General features: G+C 48.1%; 1 protein-coding gene across 2 annotated transcripts in view; it reads right to left on the bottom strand.

The window, feature by feature from the left end:
* Positions 1–19,281, bottom strand: part of WHRN (whirlin) — an 86,208-nt gene extending 66,927 nt beyond the window's left edge. For both annotated transcript variants that reach the window (XM_070459235.1, XM_070459236.1), the window contains exon 1: positions 17,804–19,281. In XM_070459235.1, coding sequence (XP_070315336.1) covers positions 17,804–18,421 — 618 coding nt within the window. In that variant the 5' untranslated portion in view covers positions 18,422–19,281. The remainder of the gene's footprint in view (positions 1–17,803) is intronic.
* Positions 19,282–20,848: the final 1,567 nt, after the last annotated feature.

Here is a 20,848-nt window from a genome sequence, read left to right as displayed (position 1 = left end):
AGGCACGAGATGGGATAATAGTAGTATTATCTCATAGGGCAGTGGTGAGGATTAAATTAGTTAGTATGCATGAAGTGTGTAGGTAAGAGGTACAGAAGGGCTAGGTGTTGTTATTACTATGGAGAACCCAGAGCAGAAGTCTCAGCCCGCCGTCCATGGCAACCACCGCTACACTCTGGTGTCTGTTCTCGGTTTGTACATTTTACAAACACATGGATGCTCGCATACAAAACTACTGCTGCCTGAGGTTTGCACAGGTTGACTCATGCTCAACATTTTCATTGACATCTTTTTTTTTTCAGCTAAAAAAACGTATTTTGAGGATCTTTCCTTATAAAGATCATCTCTTCCCAGAATACACGGCATTCCCTGGTGGAGATGCACCACCACTGAATTCCAGCTCCCCTATTGCTGGAAATTTGTGTTGCGTCTCAGTTTTTGCCAGCATGAACAATGCTGCGATAACATATTTATACTTGCATCCAATTTTCTACACCAAAGAAAAGTGGAATCCCAAAGACTGTTTTTTCATATGCAACGCTGTCCCTCTCTGTGTAGTTCCTATAACGACCTGCGGGAGGCAGCACTGTGACAGCGGAGTCTGTAAAAGGCCTGAATTTCCCCCCCCATCTATGGGCACTGCGGATGGGCCTGAGTGAGGGCTTTCCAGCCATCTCTTCCCGAAGCAGAGCTCACTCTGGTGCAGGAGTCCAGCCTCCTACATGCCTTCTTCCACAGGATCCAGAAATCTCCTAGTGTATGCAAGTCTTTGCTCTATCTTCCAGTTCCTTCTAGATACGAAAGTATTGTATTGCAAAACACCACAGTGAAAAGCTAGCTTAGGGGGAAGACCCCTCAAGAGTTTCAAAGTAATAGACGTACTCACTAGAACACTGTTCCCAGACAGAGGACCACGCTGTCCCAGCTACGAGACTTCGGGCAAGTTCCTTACGCCCTCCAGGCAGCACCGTTCTCACCTGTTATGTTGTTGCTGTCTAGTCCCTAAGTCGGGTCCGACTCTTTTGTGACCCCATGTACTGTAGCTGGGCTCCTCTGTCCATGGGATTTTCCAGGCAAGACTACTAGAGTGGGTTGCCATTTCCTTCTCCAGGGCACCTTCCTGACCCAGGGTTTGAACACACATCTCCTGCGCGCATCTCTGGCCTGGCAGGCAAATCCCTTCACTGCTGATCCACCAGGAAAGCCCTCTCACTTGTTAAGTGGGGCTATGCGTGCCCACCATCATGGAGTTGAGTGGACAAAAAGACAGACAAGATCATGTCCACAAGGGATCTGGCAGTGGGCATGGTACTTAGCAAGTGCCCAGTAGATGATGGTTAATGTTATTGATCGCAGCAAATTACAGTGATGACTATGCATTTTATTCTTCCCACTGCACCTATGAAGAAAGACTGTCTGGGTGGTCAAGCATCTTATGCAAGGTCAGAAAGAGGAAGAGAGGCAAGGCTTGAACTTGAATCTTGGATTCTTCAAACTCATGCATCTCTTACCAGTAGTTCAAGAGGGTTCAGATAGGGACTTCCCTGGTGGTCCAGTGGTTAAGACTATGGGCTCCCAGTGCAGGGGGCCCAGGTTCGATCCCTGGTTAGGCAAGCAGATCCCACATTCCACAACTAAAAGATTCTGCTTGCTGCAATTAAGACCCAGCACAGCCAGATAATTTTTTTTTTTTAAGTTCAGATAACACAGGCCAACCCTACGTCAAAGCCTCACAAGATGGACAAGGAGAGGGCCTGAAAAGGGGGCTTGGACTTAACAGGTTGTAAGTAAATGAGACACCTTGGCCGCTTGAACCCTGAGCTGGTCCCAGGTGCAGCCACAGGCACGAAAAAGACCCTCCTTGCTCAGCCCCACTTGCAGGGAGGGCGGAAACTGGCGTGTGGACTCTGTCTCTGTGGCATATTTTAATGTCATGAGAAAGTAAAGCCCTAATTAACACTCTGTCTTCAGAGCTCCTTCCTCTGCACCACGTTTTACCTGTGTTAATTATCACCTCTTACAGGGACCACTAACAGCAACCGCTTTCCAGCCTCCTCTCCCAGCCTCCAAGATTAGTCTCTGCAGGGCAATCTGGACATCCTTTTAAAACGAGGTGGACCCTGTCCCTGCCCTGCCCCAAACCCTCCCAGCGTCTCTCCAGCCTGCACAGTCAACCCTGCGGCCCAGCCAGCCTCCTCTCCTGCCCTGCCGCCTGGCCTTTTTATAGTATCAAGTGCTCCAGGCTCCTTACATGTGCTGCTGCCTGCCCCAAATGTTCTTATCTCAACGTGCATGCACGCTCCGTCGCTTCAGTCGTGCCCGACTCTCTGCAACCCTATGGACTATAGCCCCCCAGGCTCTTCTGACCATGGGGTTCTCCAGCCAAGAACACTGGAGTGGGTTGCCGTGCCCTCCTCCAGGGGATCTTCCCGGCCCAGGGATCGAACCCGAGTCTCCTGCATCTCCTGCGCTGCAGGCAGATTCTTTACTGCTGAGCTACTGGAGAAGCCCTACCTCAACATACTCAACTTACATATAAGTGATTATTTTGTCAACATCTTTCACAACAGAGAAGACAGGAAATTCTGGTTTGGTCACAGATGTGACCAAATGTATCAGTGACCAGAGGTCATCAGTAAATACAAAAGATAGGAGACTGTGGGTGATCCCACGTAAAATGAGAGACACTGAAAAATGCAACTATAATTGCTTTCCTCCTGAAATTGACCTGCTTCCTCGTGAAACTGAGTACCAATGAGGAATTTTACCTCTGCTGAGGTACCAATGAGTTTTCTATAGAATCTAAAAGAACGTATTAATTTCTCTTTTTGCCTTGGTTACTAGGAAGTTCAGAATTCCATTTGAATATGTAATATCATTCCTATAAAGGCACCACCTTGGACATGCCTATGGGTGTGAACATACACACACACAATACACTTTCCAATATTGTTTCTGATCTCTCTGCCTCTTTCACGATATGCTTTTTTAGGTTAATTCACTCAATTATTTTTGAAATAGGAAGTAATATTAATTACAAATATATTAACAAATAAGTAAATGGGATATGTGGCTTCTCAGGTGACTCAGCAGTAAAGAGCCCTCCTGCCAATGCAGGAGATGCAGGTTCGACCCCCGGGTCAGGAAGATCCCCTGGAGAAAGGAATGGAACCCACTCCAGTATTCTTGCCTGGAACATCCCCTGGACAGAGGAGCATGGCGGACTACAGTCCATGGAGTCTCAAAGAGTCAGACATGATTGAGTGCACACACACACATACAAATGGGATACAAAGAGTTAAAAGGTGTTAACCATTTCTTTGCTCACTTGTACTTCTTGCATCCCAAATCTCACTCCTGGAAATTCACCTTCTATTATTCTCTCATGAAGATAATAAATTCTCTCAATTTTAAAAAATAAACAAACAGGGAGTTTGGAGGAGAACGAATACATGTACATGTATGGCTGAGTTCCTTCGCTGTTCACTTGAAACGATCACAACATTGTTAACTGGCTATACCCCAATACAAAGTAAAAAGTTTAAAATAAATAAAGAGGATGTTCAATCACACCAATCACATAGGAGGTGCTCAATAAAACAACTGCCAAGCGGAAGAATGAATGCTAAAGGCCATCTCGACGATTAGATCTCCTCCACATGCATTTGGAAGCAGAGATACTTTTCACAGACACTTGGGCAGTAACTGGGCTTTCTCATCCTACCTCTCTATATTCCTCCATTTCTCAGAAATCCTTTGCTGCTGCTGACTTTGGTCTAAGAATGCACGTCATTTACAAACAAAAGTCCAAACATCGTCCCGTCTAAATTCTTGTGGAATGTTGACATCAATCGGGTGGCAGTGTGGTAAGAATTCACTCTGCATCCAAGAAGGGCAGCTTCATTGTCATGTACCTGACGTCTGCATGCCCATTGGGCGCTAGATTGAGACCAAGACGAGCCCTGACATGGCCCATCTGTTCTGGCTCTTTGAGGCCACTTCACCACCTTGAGCTGCTGCATGCAAGGAAAAATCAAATGAACTGCAGAGCAACTGTGTGAGCCCAGCCAAACCACCTCCCAGAAACGCAGCTCCACATAAAGGTCAGGAGGCACCATGGCAACATACGTAGGAAGCAAAAATGAAAGGGGGAAGGTAATTAAACCATTGGGAAAATGTGAATGCATAGAGATACAGGCCAGGGGAGGTGGTAGAGATGTGATGACTAGTTGACATCTCCTTTCCCCCTTTTCAGTTTTTTAAATAATGTTTAGATTTGCCTTGGAACCTAAGTAGATTTTCCAAAATCAACTGTGCATCCCCCTCCTTCTCTTTTCTTTATGAGTTTGACCTTCTCCAAAGGCTCCAGTGTGAAGATACAGAAGCAAATCTTTGTTCCAGTGCTGAGAATGCCAGGATCCCAAAGGCTGGAACGGGCACCTGACATTTCAAAGCCCCTGCTCTCCAGCGTCTTTGCGCCTCAATGTCTGAGTGAGCTAAGGCTGGGCAAAAAGGAAAAACGCAGAGGATCAAAGAGAGGGAAAAAAGTGCTGTCCTTGGGGATAATGACATGAGAAATTTACAAGATAGTGACAGAGTGATCCTCCCTTTGCAAAACAACTCATAAGATGAGGACAGAGCCGATTCCAGAAAGATATTGATTCCTTTTTAATTCAATTCTTCAATTATCCACTAAGCCTGGCTTTTAGTCTCTTATAATTTAAGTAAATTGCTTTACAAATGTTCTCTTAAATTTTGTCTCTTTATTCTTTTCTTTTTTTCCTTTAAGGAGGAACTAATAAGATTCTAGGAATCATAGATATAATCATGAGATGCACCTCGATGGGTTTGCAATGGACTGTTTGTTGTCCAGAATCAATGTCCATAGCACATCCATCCATCAGGAAAATCAGTTTCTATCAATATCATTTTCTCAGTGTACGAGTGGATACACAGATGGGGAGTGGTAAAGAATCCTCCTGCCAATGCCGGAGATGCAGGTTCGATCCCTGGGTCTGAAATATTCCCCTGGAGGAGGAAATGGCAAGCTACTCCAATATTCTTGCCTGGGAAATCCCACAGACGAGGAGCCTGGCGGACTACAGTCCATGGGGTCCCAAAGAGTCCAACGAGACTCAGCAACTAAATCAACAGCAATTATCTATGTATGTATGTGTTTAATATATGATATATTCTATACACCATTTGTATGTACGTGTGTGTGCTCAGTGGCTCAGCCACATTTGACTCTGCAACGCCACAGACTGGAGCCCACCAGGCTCCTCTGTCCACGAAATTTTTCAGGCAAGAATACTGGAGTGGGTTGCCATTTCCTTCCCAAGGGAATCTTCCTGACCCAAGGATGGAACCCACATCTCCTGCATTGGCAGGCAGATTCTTTACACTGAACCACTTTGGAAACCCTTATATGTGTATATACAGCTATACAAACACTAAATATGCAAAGGGGTTCAACTTCACTATTTAAGTAACATAAATTAGAGTAGGATATATTTTGTCTATCAGATTGGCAAAAATGGAAAAGGAATATGATATCCAGTGTTGGCAAGGCTGGGGGAAAATGAGGCACCTCATACACTGCTAATGTTGGAGGAGGGACTGTAAAAAAACAAACTCTTCCCCAAGAGCACTTTGGCAACAGTTACCGAGCCTGAAAAATCTGCCTATCCCCGGAGCCAACGCCACCTCTAGAAAGACAGTCCAAAGAATTATTGGAGATGTGCTTCAGTATTAATGTACAGAGGTGTTTAAAGCAGAAATAAAGATAATGGTTTAAAAAAAACAGTCCAACAAGAAGAAATTAGTTAAATAAATCATGTACCTCTTTGCTGTGATACATTATGCAAGCATTAAAAATCATTTTCAAGAAACATTTATTAAGGTGGGAAAGCAGTTGTGATACACAGTCTTGGTGAAAGAGGCAGGCTTCATGACTATGTTCCAGACATGAATGGCAGTTTTCTAGGAGGTTCCCAGGGCAAAGACCAACAGAGGACTGAAGAGACATGGATCAATTGTCCACAGTGATAGTTTAAGGGGGGATTATCAAGATTTCAGGTTTCTTCCCTTGTGTTTTTCTGGGTTTCTAAGTTTTCTAAATGGAACCTATATCTCTTAGGTCATTAAAACACACCCACTTGTGCACACAGATACACATTGGTATTTTAAAAGCTCAAACAGACTCCTCTGCTTCTCATATTTCCTATGAGCTAAAGAAAATGGCCTTTGATTCACCCAGTCTGTGATGGGGCTGATGGCCACCAGTCTTTTACGCGAGGCCCGGCAGACTCTGTCCTCATCCTGCCCCAGAGGGCAGACAGCAAGACAGACTCAGTCCTCCACCGTTCAGTGAGATGATTTCATAAGTTACGGGTTTATCCTAATGGGAGGGGGGGGGCGGAGTTGAGGTCACAGTTATCCATTTAAGGAATTTCCACAGACAATGCACAAAATAAAATCCTGACAAAGGCCAGGGCATAGTGAGAGAGATAAGAGAGGGGACAAGGAAAGAGGTGGGGGTCTGGGCCACCTCTGCACCTGACGTCCAGTAAATGACATGAACAGAGACTTCCAGGGAAGGAGTAGGGCGGCCTCGGCCTGGGTTGTCTGGCTCCTCGCGGCTTTTCTTGCCAAGTGGAAAAAATTGGGGGAAAGATGGACATTTACTGACCCAGCTCTGACCAGCACTGTGGCTCATATGTCCCACTTCTCAGTTATTAATAGAAGCTGTCGAGGGCAGTGGCAATGCTTTGGAGGCAGAAAGACCTGGGTTCAAATCTTCGGCCTGCCACCTCCCATCTGTATGAAGGCGGCCGATCACTTCCTATTCCAGATGCTGTTTCCTCTCCCTGGGGGCTGTGTGAAAAGTCCGCGTGCGAAGCCCCAGCAGAGTTCCTGGAGCCGCACAGAAGACCCTCCACGTGGCCCTAGGCATCACTGTGCTCCGTACCGCAAGCTTGTAAGCATCTCGTGTTACATATTTTATACCCAGTAGAACATCATTTGGCAGGAAAACAAACCCCAACACAGTGGGTAATCATTCAATGTTCGAATGAATAGATATGTGCAGTGCTCCAATACATTACCTGTAAGGCCATCAATATGGAGGAAATTGAACAGAGTAGGAACACAGAAGCTTAGTAACTTGTCTGCCATTTGACTATTCTTTCCATCACTATTTTATGGAAGAGGAATTTGAAAATCAGAAAGGTTAAGAAGTTTGTTCAAGACCCTACAGGTGCCAAGTGGCAGAGTTGAGCTTGGAACCCAGAATGTCTGACTCCAGAACCCAGATTCAAGACAGTAGGATGCTCCCTCTCTCTAGTGTTGGGGTGATGGTCACAGTCCCTCAAGTCGACAAAACCTGGGTTTAAGTCCTGGCTCTGCCACTTTCCATCTTGGTGACAACAGGCAAGTGACAAATTCTTGGCAGTTTTGCAAAATGAAGCAACAAACGTGGTACCTATTAATAAGGCTGTCGCGATGTTTACTGAATTTTATACATACAAAGGTTATTATTGTCCTCAGAGCAGCACTAGGAAACATACACTCTGTGTAATGACGAGAGAAAAGGAGGCCACTACCCGGAGGAGGCGGGGGGGAGAAGAGAAGGTTTCCCGCAGATGGAGGTCTGCTAGGGGGGAGGCACTGGGGCCATGGGGCCATAGGCGGAGACAAACGAAGCCTTGCTGCTTGTCCGACCAAGCGTGAACTACACTTCGGCACAGCTGGGGAAAAGGGCCGTCTGTGGTTAAAAAAGGATCGGATCATAAGCAGTCCGAACGTCAGGGTCAGGAGCTTGCCCTCTGCCCCACAGGTTCCCAGCTCCACTGTGAGGCACTAGGCAGAGCACCGTGGGATCAGACCCAAGTTTCTAAAGTTCCACTCTGCCTCCAGGACGTGGAATGGACTGGCGGGTAGATGAGCAAGATGGGAGACAGACAGGCAGACAGCAGAGAGGCCTCCGCAGTTTGGAGGTGGTGAAAGGGGTTAGGGGGTGAGGTCTGGGACCTGCTGGAGAGAGGTCAGGCCGGAAGAGTCTAACTCGCCACGGGCTGGTGCAATCCCCAACAGGGATCGTGGAGAAGCTTTTGAACTGGGGTGTTGGAGAAGACTCTTGAGACTGCAAGGAGATCAGATCAGTCCATCCTAAAGGAAATCAAGCCTGAATATTCACTGGAAGGACTGATGCTGAAGCTGAAGCTCCAATGCTTTGGCCACCTGATGCGAAGAGCCGACTCACTGGAAAAGACCCTGAGGCTGGGAAAGATTGAAGGCAGGAGGAGAAGGAGATGACAGAGGATGAGATGGTTGGATGGCATCACCGACTCGGTGGTGAGTTTGGAAAAGCTCCTGGAGATGGTGAAGGACAGGGAAGCCTGGTGTGCTACAGTCCTCGGGGTCGCAAAGAGTCTGACACGACTGAACAACAACAGAGAGGTGCCATCAGAGGGTCAGAGATAAGCCAGGGCTTCCAGGGCAAACAAAAGTTGTTCTCAATACTACAGAAGAGCTGAAAAAAATAAATAAAAATAAATACACCAAAGGGAGGAACAGATCCTGTTCAGAGACAACACAGATAGAAGATGGGTGAGGAGACAGACATTTGGGGGGAAAGAGGAAGGAATCTGTGGGTTACCTGAACATTCTGACATGCCCAGTTGACTTAATAATCTCAGGATTTGGAGGAACTCTTGGAAGGGGGAGAGGTTTCAGGAGAGCTTGGGAAGAAATCTGGGAGAGGGTTGGGGAACCCAAGAATAAAGAGGAAGGAGGCAGAAGAGAGAAGAAAAGGATAATGATGATGCTGGGTCCAGACACACCAAAGGACCCCACACCCTCCATGTGGGGCCAGGAGGACAGAAATGGAAGAAGGAAAACCCATTCCCAGCTACTTCTGAGCAAAGTTTCTGATAGCTGGATCACTTTTCTATTCTCTTCTTAATCAGAAACCTCTTAGTGAAGCCTAGAACACCATTTCAGAAGTGGTTCAAATAAATTGCAGAGTTGTTTTTTTTTAAGAGTGGATGCCCATGTTGTCAAATTACCACTTTCACCTGGATTAACTGCTTAAATGGTTCTACAAACAGCTCTCCCCTCTACCTTCTCATCAGGGCCCCTGGGGAGCCCATCAAGGGGAGGATGCTGGGGAACAATGTTGGGGACGCAGCTGACCAGGGGACAAGGCTGGGCTGTCACACACTGGCCTCTGGGTCACGCATCTATCTTACCTCCCCACATTTTTAAGGGAGGTCGAGACATACAATTCCACTCAACCCCTGTGCCTAATTACTGCTGCAAAATGAAAACGCAGATGCTGACACCCAGATAGGAGCAATTACATTTTTAAAGAAACTCTGTCTACGTGAGAGTATTGATTACACTTAGTAAACGACTCTGCAATTCAAGCAGTTACGACGGAACACGAGAGCCTCAAGTTCCAATATTTTCTTCCAAATACATTTTTGCTTTTTTTTAATCTTTTTAAACAACAAAAAACTTTCAAAGCCAAGCAAATTCAGTCGATAACATTTTTCATTTCACTTCTTGCAGTGGGACCTCCACGGCCTTATTTCTCAAACTTTTGATGTGCAACAGCGTCAGTAACCTGTTTATGAAGGCAGTGAGCCGGGCTCACCGGTGGCGGAGTCTGAGTCACAGAGACAAAGGGAGTTAGCTGCCCAAGGTCACAGCCAAGTACACTCTCAGATGAACCCAAGTCCATCTCCAAAAGCTACCTCTTGGGTACAGACCTCCTTTCTCTTGATTTTCCAATATATCAGCTGACCTTGCACATCTGGAATTGTGCTCTGAAATAGTTAAAGATGGGGACAGGGTGGATCCACGTCTCTGATCAAATCTTTATGTGACTAAATGGGGGTGGGGAGGGGATGAGGGGTGGAATCCAAAAGAAAGACAGGCTTTCCAAACTTCAGAGTGGTTAAGAATTGCCTAGGGTGCTTGCTGGGCTTCTCTGGTGGCTGAGTGGTAAAGAATCTGCCTGCTAAGGCAGAAGATGTGGGTTCAACCACTGGCCCAGGAAGCTCCCCTGGAGAAGGAAATGGCAACTCACTTCAGTATACTTGCTCGGAGAATTCCATGGACAGAGGAGCCTGGTGGAGTCTATGGGGTCGCAAAAGAGTCAGACATGAATTAGCAACTAAACAAGAGGGGCCTGTTAATTTGTGAATCACCTCTTCTAAGGCCCCAACTCCTGGACGTTTGAAAACACCCTTTGATGTCACTGTACTCTCTTCTTCCCCATAGCCTGCATCTTCAAAGTCCTGTAAAGAGGACATCTTGGGACCTGTTTATGGGAGGCTGATGTACTTGCTTTGCATTCAAAGTTGAGAGAATGCTGATATTATGAAAACTCAGGTAGAGAGGAAAAATAACTATGAAACTGGCTGCCAGCTGAAGCAAAGCCGCAGCCAATTTAGCAGCAGGAACACAAATTCTCAAAGGGGGAAGGAGGCAAAGGGGCTGGGGCTGGAAAAGAAGGAGAAGGGAAAAAAAGAAATTATGCATTCTCAGATAAAGCAGCTTTGAAACACACATGTGATTAACAGAAACTTGCCCTTCACCTAAAATGTTGAGGTTTCTTGAAACCTGCCAGAACGATGTTTCTTTTTTTTTTTTTTAATAACAAAAACCCAGAAGATACAGAAGATATATCTCACCCAAAATTGGTTCATTGATTGCTTCAGAATGCATAAATGCTTCTATTTTGGAAGCTCACACAGTCAGGCTGTGAAAATAACCCACTTTTGGGAATGTGATTTTAAAATTAAGAGCAAAGTGAAAAATAAAATAACTGAAGGGGTCTCATAGGGTAGACTTGGGGGGTAGAGAATGGGAAAAGCTATTGCCCACCAAGTCAGACTACACTTTTTTTAAGACTTTTCATTGAAACAGTTTCCTACTTACCAATGTTTTCACACTTGCTCAGTCATTTGATCCCTATAGCCCTGGGAAGGAGGCAGGTGGGAGATAGCTGTTGTTTAGTGGCTAAGGTGTGTCCAATTCTTTTGCGGTAGCTATGCCCATTTCACAGTTCCAAAGCTGAGGTTCAGAGAGTCACATGATCTGCCTGCAGCCACACAGCTGGCTTCCTGGTACCCGACACACCAGAGTCGATGGCTTTCCTTGAGTTTTCTATCCAGCACCCACTACACTGCAACCCCCAGACTTTCTTAAGCTATTACACTCAGGAACCTAGGCATCCTGAACTCTCCAGCACGGCATTGGTAGTAAGAGCATTCCATTCGGCAAATATTTATTTATGTATTAAAACACCTACTGTGTGCCAGGCACCGTGGAGGTATTGGGGTATATGAGTGAGCAATGCAGATCAAATTTCGGTTCTCACAGAGCTCACTCACAGTGGGGAAGGCAGATGATAAACAGTAAAATGTCCTTCTAGTAGTGACACGCGTTCTGAAGGAAATTAAAGCAGGTTATAAGGATGGATGCAGGGTGGGGGGGTGGGTGAGGGAGCGGGCGATGCCTTTGAGAGCGTGGCAGGGACGCAGAGGCAGGCCAGCGTCACCGTCTTAAAGCACCCGGTGTCCTGTGTCCATGAGTACTTCCGAGTCTCCCTCATGACTGCCTGAGGCCACAGGCTGTATTCCTTCACCTCTGATTTCCAAGCACCAGCAGTGCTACTTTCTCGGGATGTGTGAGCATCAGACTCCCCACTTAGTCAAATGAAGCCTCTGAAAGACCCCTGAATGTCAGGCACAAAATGTGCCTTTTTTTTTTTCAAAATTTTTATTTTATTTTATTATTTTTTATTTATTTTAGTTAGAGGTGCCTTTTGCCTGCCTTCCAGCAGGGGGCTGGCACTGCTTTCTAGGAGGATGGCTGTTTAACCCTAGGGCTGAGCTCCGGGCTGGGGAGGTAAGGCAAAAGGGCCACTTAAGTCCTGATCCCGTTGGTGACTCCTGGCTAGTCAGTTTTACCTCCTTGAACACCTGACTTCCCTGCCTCCCCTGGGAAGAAGAAAGCACGAGGCAAACAGTATAGGCACACACTAAGCCTCTTCTCTTCCCAACAGCGTTGCAGTGATGCAAGGTTAAAATACAAGTGCACCGGCCCCACGGGGCTGCCTCCTGCAGTGACGCCAGGAGTGCACGGGAACGGAATGCAGAGTCTGTTTCCTGCTCTTTGCACCCTTTCCATCCGCCCTGCTGGAAAAGTAAAATGGCAACGTCTGCAGCCCAGGAATCTTGAAAAGGTGGCTCCCACCCTGGGTGGGGGGGGGGCGCAATTAGAAGTCCTTGTGAGCTCTACCTTAACATCAGATTCTTGCTTGGGGGTTTTTAAAGAAACAGAAAGAAAAAGAATTGGCTTTGAGAGATCTGTATTACAGCCTCCAGCTACCTCTAGCCATGAAATGCCATTCTTCTCATCAGATCCTCTGGTCTGGAGTCCCTGAATGGTGGAGACCAGACGCTGTCCTTCCAGGTCATCAAAGAACCTTGCGGGAAAGCCAGTTGGAGCCTAATCCCCATGGATGACTGCTTCAGTGCAAAGCCCTTTGAAGGACGGCGGGGGGATTACAACTCAGAGAAGCATGTGTGCGGTGAGCACAAGCAGACAGGCAGGCGAGGGGCTGCGTGCGCTTGACAGGTGCATATGGGCTGGAGGCAGGCGGAGGGGGGAGCCAACAGCACCGACAGAATCCAATTGGTCGAGGGTTAAAGGATCATACTTATCTTTGCAGCTCTATCCACATGATGAATCTGTGGCAGGTAACAAACGTCGCCCGTTGGTCGGGAGGGGGTGGGGTGACAGAGAAATGAGAAGCTAGCGCTGGAGTGATTCTATATCTCTTTCCTGTCCAGCTTAAAGTCAGGAGGCAGGAATTGTCTACTATAAAAATAACAATTCTAAAAAAAAAAAAAAAGGCTCTCTTCTACCCTGCAAAATGCTTCTTTGATTTGAACAGTAAATAACCAGTTGAAAGGTACCATCATTTTCTAAAACCTTCAGGATCTACTTGAGCCAAATAAACATACAAGGTTAAATTAAAGAAATGGACTCTCTTACGGTACAGCATCACACTCTGGATCCAGCAAGCAAACGTCTATTCAATAAAGGTTTTATTAATAGTGAGCTTTCAACCTGTCATGGCTGGCAGGACTCAGAGGACCCAAGAATGAATGCAGGGCCAGAGGAAAGTCTGTGTGTCCCCATGAACACATTAGCCAGGGTTTTCCAAACTGGAAGACAGGAATGAGATAGGGAAGGAGGAGCTGAGTTTCAGACACCAAGTTGGAAGCGGTAATAATTTGTCATGGCTTCAGCTAACCGTGTATAATGTGAAAATGACAAATGTGTCATTTAGAATGTGCCGGACCAAATACAATAACATATTATCATGGGCAGATTCTCCCTGGGTTATTATGCAAAGGAAGGGAGGGTGTGATAACTAATTAAATGAAAGGACCAGCCCCTGTTTCAAACTTCTGGAACATTTCGAATTCTAATATGTTCCTTGGATGTACCCAGCGGTGGTGGGGGGTGGGGGGGTGGTGGAAATTCAGAGACTGTAATGAAGCTGATTTTTATCGAGATGAAATACAGGCATTCATACACACATCCCGGTAACATGTAGATACCCCTCCCTTTCTGCTACCCCATGAATCAGGGACTTAGAAGGCAAGTCAAGCGGGTGAGTAAATTTGATTTTGAATACTCCCAGGGTGGTGCTATGCGGGCCACAGTCTTATTGTCGCTTTCTATGTACGCTGGAATGTCACACGGGCTAGTGTTCTTGGGCTGAGGGGAGCGGTCAAGTTCCTATCAGCAGAGTGTGTAACCCACCAATTTTTTGATTTCGTAACAGGCTACCCAAGAGTGCCAAGATTCTTATCTCCCAATCCTTAGCCAACTTCCTTTACTCTGCCTTAAATGAAAGCAATTCCAAAAGAAAAAAAAAAAAACCCCACCGAATTAGACTTCTAAATGCCTTCTTGCTACATATGAAGCAAATCACAGATTGTCTGAGCTGGAAGGGACCTTGGGCAGCCCCTGGCTCATCCACCCAGGACCAGAGAGGGTCAGCGACTGGCCCAAAGTCACACAGCAAATGTGCAGCAGAGCCCAATACAGCATCCTTGGTCTGGGGACTTCTTGGCCAATTTATCAAGCATTTTTGGCTGAAAACCTTTGAAAGGTCTTCTTTTTTGTTAGCATTGGCTTGGCTCCTGTTCGTTCAAGATAGACTTTTCAAAAACCCAACGTTTCAACATAATTGCAAATAGTAAATGGCTTGCCTTATCTGCGCCTGTCACTGCTGATTTAGCAAATAGGCTTCAAGAGAGGGCTGGGAGCTTCAGCAGACAGAAGATAAAGTCCTCCCTAAATTTGCTGTAACGATGGATACTTGATTTGTCAGACAGAGAAGTGGAAGAACCTTTGTATATTCAATATCCTCCGTTGACTGAGAGGAGGTGACCCTCTCTGATTCATAAACTATTAAGTAACCTGATTTCTAAAATTTAATTTTCTTTTGACACACACACACACACATACACGTGCGCGCGATCTCTCCTTTGAGAAGCTCAGAGGATCTTTTCCCCCTTTCTACCTGCAGAAGAATAAAGATTTTAAGACTGAAGCCATACTGCCTCAATAGCCAAGTGTCTATTGGCAGGTGAAGAGAGAAGGTAAAGGTGGCATATATTTACATACAACGGAATATTATTCAGCCACTAAAAAAGGAAATCTTGCCATTTGTGACGACACAGATGAACCTAGAGGTCATTATACTAAGTAAAATAAGCCAGACACAGAAAATGTTGTATGATTTCAATTATCAATGGAATATAAAAACACTGAGCTCACGAAAGCAGAGAGGAAGATGGTAGTTACCAGGGTCTAGGGTTGGTGGAAAAGGAGAGATATTGGTAGAAACTTCCAGTTATGAGTAGCTTCTGGGGATCTAATGCACAGCAAGGTGACCATATTTATTAATAATAATTCTAAATTGTATTCTTAAAATTTTGTAAGTGTTTACATCTCAAGTGTTCTTACCTCAGAAATAAAATAACATGTGAAGTGATGGATATGTGAATTAGCTTAACTGTGGTCATCATTTTGCGATATAAAGGTGATCAACTATGCCATATCCCACTGTATACCTTAAATAACCCACTCCAGTATTTCTGCCTGGAGAATCCCATGGACAGAGGAGCCAGGCAGGCTACATAGGGTCATAAAGAGTAGGACATTACTTAGCATGCAACAACACACCTTAAATACATACAATTTTAACTTGTCAGTTAGTTACAGTTCAGTAAAACTGTGGGAGGAAGCAAAAAATACATAAATACAATTAAAGAGGAAAAAGGAAAACATGTCCGCTACTAAAGGCAACGTGGTATCGTAGAACAGGAAAAGGACAGAAGCAGAAACACTGATGCCATTTGCATCAAACCTGAAGCTAAAAATCCCTGCACCATAGCTTTTAAAGCGGGGCTGGCAGTGCAGAAATCCTGGTTAAGGGCACTTTGTACCTAGTGGAGAAGCTGGGGCTTCTTTGGGCTTTCAGTTAAGGGGACTCGGCACCCTGAATTTTGTGGAAATGTGTCAATAGCTGCACGTGTTCTAAACTGTCCCTGAAACCCCCACCCATCCTGCATGCCTAGGGCTCCTGAGGCCTCTGAGATGAGGTTCCACCTCCTCCGTTTTAAATTCCACCCGTGGAAAGTCCGTCCCCCTTTCGCCCCTGGAGTTAAGGTGACACAAAGCTGCTCATTTGCCTGTTGCTTCTGAAGGGTCCAAAGAGGCGTGTTCCAGGCAGGTTACATGTCTGGCGTTGGCCAGGAGGAAGCGGGTCACCCGAGAGGATGGTGTTCCCCCAGCCTGCGCAGGAAAAGTGACAGAAACAAGGAACTGCCTGGCTCCCACTGGCTCCCACCTGTCCAAGGGCTGTTCTGCTCCGATCAACCCCTCCCTCCGGCAAGGAGAGTTCTGGAGCTTCCAAAGCTGTGCCCAGTGAGTTTAGGTCTGACTCTGGCGGCAACAAGAATAAACACACGAGCTAAGGCCTGGTGCCCGCGGGCAGCAGCACTTTGGTGTAGCGGTGGGAGGTTTGGGGAAAAGATGCAGAGCGCCATGGACAGATGGGGAGGGCAGAACGGAAACTCTGGAGCAGCTCCAGCCTCAGAGGCGTGGCTGAGTCTGGGGTGGGAACTGAAAGGGCACTTGGTGTTTTTAATGCCCAGGTTTCCTGAGGCCTTTCCCAAGTCTATCACGTCCTGACGATTAAGCTACCCGAATCCTTTTAAATTGCCACTAAAATTGAATCCACGTTTATAAATGACCATTTGGATCAAATATCTTTCAAGTATAAATTTGTCATCTGGGAACTCCAGACCTTTCCGGATCAAAGGCTAATGGACTATTTCTTTTTTTAAAATACGTGGAATGTCAGATAATGGGAAGAGATGAACTGTTGCGGGGCGGGGAGGAGACAGCAGGACGTTCGCCTGGAAACCCAGAGGGAGCTTTATCCTCTGCACCCCCGAACAGTGTGAACTCGTCAGCCTTTTTCTGGGAGCAGCAGAGAAGTTTCGAAAATCCTCCGGGGCCTCCCTGAGGGTCAGACAGGTCAGGAAGCAGAGGGAAGCCAAGGTCAGAGGATGGCTGTGTCCCAGGTGAACAGTCAGGAAATGAGCTCAAGAGGCACCTGGTCACAGGTCACTAATCAGCCTGCGGTCCCTCCACTGGAGTCCAGACCACCTGCATGGAGGGGACCAGAGACTGGAGTGAGGGACAGGTGGTGAGAAGCTGGGTCACAAGCCTGCCCCATCCCCTGGGAAGCATTTTCCTTGCAGAAGCAAACTGTGTCACTGTTCCTTTTTCCCAAAACTCTTCACTTCTTGACACAAAGGTGGGGTGCGTGTTTGTGTGTGTGTGTGTGTGTGTGTGTATACGCATGCAGGGCATACGCCTGCAAAGCATCCCTGAATCCACACATAAACCAAACACTGTCCCATCTCCTACCTCAACTGAATTTCAATATCCCTGGGCATGAGATTAGCAAACGTATACATTCCTTTTAAAGAGCATGTTAAATTTCTAAGAGTTAGTTGTCATGAGGTTATTTTTCTCAATTAACAGACACAAAAAGCACAACTACTCTCAAGGGGGTGGGAGATTTATTCTTGACATTCAGGCAAACACCCCCTTTCCATCAAGGTTAGGGACACTTATGGTCCAAATGGAGAACGAGAGGTTCTGAGGGACCTGTCCCAGGATACACAGCCTGGTCCATAAACATCAAGGTCAGGCCAGAGCTCTGTGAGTCACCAGTACAGCCTCCTTGGACCACTCTGGAGTTAACAAAACTTTCAGGAGCAAAAGCCTCTAGGATAATGAGAATAACAACAGCAGAAGGGGAGCTCGCCCACTGATTACTAACCATATGCCAAGCAGACACAGGATCTCTTTCAACGCTCTTAAGAATCCTTTTCCCACTTTGTGGGAATCATACCTTTGCAGGAGCATTTGATAATGCCTGTCTCCCGCACGCTAGCCTTTATGCCCCATGAAGGCAGGATCCATGTCTTTTCGTCCATCACTATGTCCCAAGTGCCTGGTATCTATTTGCTCAAAAAAAATATTAGATGTTCGTGTTTAAAGAAATACTTGTAAGAAAAACGGGGCCCAGAAAAGTCAAGCGATTTGACTAAAGACACACAGCATGGAGTTACTACTAATATGAAGGGCTTCGCCACTCTGCCCCGAAGTTCACCCCAAACCAGAGCCCTACCTTGACGGCCTCGGCGTGGGTCACTCGGGCCAGAGATTTGTCGTTGACACGCAGAATCTGGTCCCCGACTCTCAGCCCCTCCTTCTCGGCCAGAGAGCCCGGCTCCACCAGCGACACATAGATGCCCACGCCATGCTCCGAGCCCCCGCGGATGCTGAAGCCCAAACCCTCGTGGGCCTTGGCGCGCCGCAGGCTCACCAGACGCACCTCCCCGGGCCCCGCGCCGTCGGGGCCGCCCCAGGCGGGTTGCCTGTAGGGGGTGGTGGCGGGCAGGTAGAGGCCCTCCGCCGTATACTGGTCGAAGAGCAGCTGGTCGGAGCGCGGGATGACCAGCCGCAGCATCGGCAGCAGGCGCCGCTTGACCGGACTGTCCAGCAGCACGCGCAGGGTGCGCACCAGGTCGAAGACGTTGCGGCGCGCGTGGTAGGCGTTCAGGCAGTGCGTGAACTGCTCCCGCTCCGCCTCGCTCAGCAGCGCGGTCAGCGCCTGGTGCAGCTGGCGCACGTTGGCAGACAGCAGTCGCAGCCCCGCGCCCCCGCCGCCGCCCGCCCCGGCCGCCGAGCCCAGCGAGCCGGTGGAGGACGAGCCCACCGACAGGCCGTCCAGCGGCGCGTTCATCTCCCCGCCGAGACCCGGGCGGAATCTGGGCGCGCGGTGGGACAGCCGCGGCACTCGCCGGCACTGGCGCGACAGCTGGATCCCGGGAGCGCGGAGATCGCTGCTGGGAGTCTGGGTCTGGGAGCTGGGGGTGGGGGGTCGCCGGGGGGATGCCGAGACAGGGGCTGGATCCGGGAAGACCTGGAGAAGAAGGCTGGAGTCTAGGTTTGCAGGGCACGGAAACGGTGCCTTAATCCTGGGGAGGGTCGCGGAGACCAATGCTAGATTCCCGGGCGCGCGAAGACAGAGGGGGTCGCGAAACTGGAGTCGGCTGCGCGCAGAGACGGCGGCTGGAGTCTAGAGGACGCGGAGACAGCGGCTGGAGTCCCGGCAAGGCGGAGACGGCGGCGGGATCCCCAGGGACACGGAGTTGGCAGCTGGAGCCCGGAGGTCGCGGAGACTGCGGCTAGAGTCCGAGGGGACGAGGAGAGAACAGCTACATTCTGGAGGGCACAGAGACCCCGAGTGGCCGGAGCCGGCAGGAGGGGCGCAGCAAAGCTGATCGCCCCGTCACACCATACCCGGGGCTCCCCCAGCCGGGACGCCTGTTCCTCTCGGGCTGGGGGACCCCGGAGTCATAAATTGGGATGGGCGGCGCTCTAGACCCTGAGTCTCCAGGATCGCAGCCGGTGGAGCCGCGCGGGCGTCCGGCAGGGGGTGCGAGGCATGTCCAAGGCAGCCCCGGGATGCAAGCAGCCCGGGGACCCCTGCGCCCCTGCACCGCCCGCGCGCAGACGGAGCCGTGCGGCCGGGAGCCGGGACTTTGAGAACTGTTGAGCCGCCCGGGGCCGATCTTCCAGTGAGTTCCGACGCCGTCGCTGTCGCCGTCGCCAGCCCAGTCTAGGCCCCGCCCCTTGCCCCTCCCCCTCTCTAACTCCCCCCCCTCACCCCCCGCCTTGGGCTCTTCAGGAAATGACGTCCCGCCTCGCGCCTGGCGGTTGCCTGGAGACGGGGTGAAACAGTCCAGCCCCAGAGAAGAAAGGGGTGAAAGTGGGGGTTAGGGGTGGGAGGAGCTCCAGGGTTGATGAGAGTTACCCCCACTTCCCCAGCCGGTGGCCGGGAGGGAGGGTTGTACCTCAAAAACTGTGCTCTTTCACGATCGAGGCATGTTCATCTGGATCGCTTTGGAGCAACTAGCCAGTCAGCTAACTCACAGTTGTGGGGGAAAATAACCAACGTCTTGCCCCTAAAATATTAAATGCCTCAGGCTCAGTTTTCTACCTTAAAACTTTGCGGGTCCCCTCTTGCACGCACTAACATTCAAGTTCATGTGTTTATACGGACTATTGTTGAGCACCTACTGTATGCAAGAGATCTGTCTATTTAAGCATATTCGGTATCTGTGGGGTCCAACTCCAGTGCAAGGCTAGATCAGACTGGACCCGTGCCCAATATTCAGTAGGTAGGAAAAACCTTTTCACAGATATAAAGTGGACACGACACACACGGGCATATGAAATATAAAAGTTCAAAATATAAAATATTAAAGTTTTATACAAGATATTAAAAGTTCCAAATTAGGTGGGTGGATTGTATCAATGTCAAGATCAGAGCTGTGATCTTGTCAACATTAGGAGAAACTAGGGGAAGAGTGCATGGGATGTCTGTGTATTATTCCTTACAACTGCATGTGAATCTACTATTATTGCAAACACTGTAAAAAATGTGTTTGAAGAGTATTGGGGAAAAACTATTCTGTTCCTTTCCATCCCAAGACAAATGGGAAGATTCTCCAAGGTACCCCCTCCCCCAAATATAATCTAAGGGCACTCATCCTGTCCTGACTCTTGTGCTGAGTGCTGGAGACTCCAGTTAAAAAGATGAAATCTTTTACCTCCAGGAGGTTATAGTCTAGCAGGGGAGAAAGCCCACATAAATAAATAAAGTTAAAAATCAGAATGATAAGTTGTTGCAACCGCCGAGAGAGCCCAGGTTTAGGGGAAGAGAAAATGGCCAGGACTTTATCAATCAAAGAGCTGACACCTGAATGAAGGGAATGGATTTTCTTTTCTGGACCACAGGGAACCATGGAGGGATTTTTCAGCCCTTGTACGTTTAGTTCACTTCCAAAAGCAAGGCTAGGAACTGAAGCTATATTCAGTTCAGTTCAGTTCAGTTGCTCAGTAGTGTCCAACTCTTCGCAACCCCATGGACTGTAGCATGCCAGGCTTCCCTGTCCATCACCAACTCCCGGAGCTCACTCAAACTCTTGTCCGTCAAGCTGGTGATGTCATCCAACAATCTCATCCTCTGTTGTCCCCTTCTCCTCTCGCCTTCAGTCTTTCCCAGCATCAAGGTCTTTTCCAGTGAGTCAGTTCTTCTTGCATCAGGTGGCCAAAGTATTGGAGTTTCAACATCAGTCCTTCCAGTGAATATTCAGGACTGATC

This window comes from Odocoileus virginianus, chromosome 31 (genome assembly GCF_023699985.2).
Source record: "Odocoileus virginianus isolate 20LAN1187 ecotype Illinois chromosome 31, Ovbor_1.2, whole genome shotgun sequence".
In the NCBI taxonomy this organism is placed as follows: domain Eukaryota; kingdom Metazoa; phylum Chordata; class Mammalia; order Artiodactyla; family Cervidae; genus Odocoileus; species Odocoileus virginianus.
Note: the sequence above shows the minus strand (reverse complement) of the source record. Positions and strands in the feature narration are given on the sequence as shown.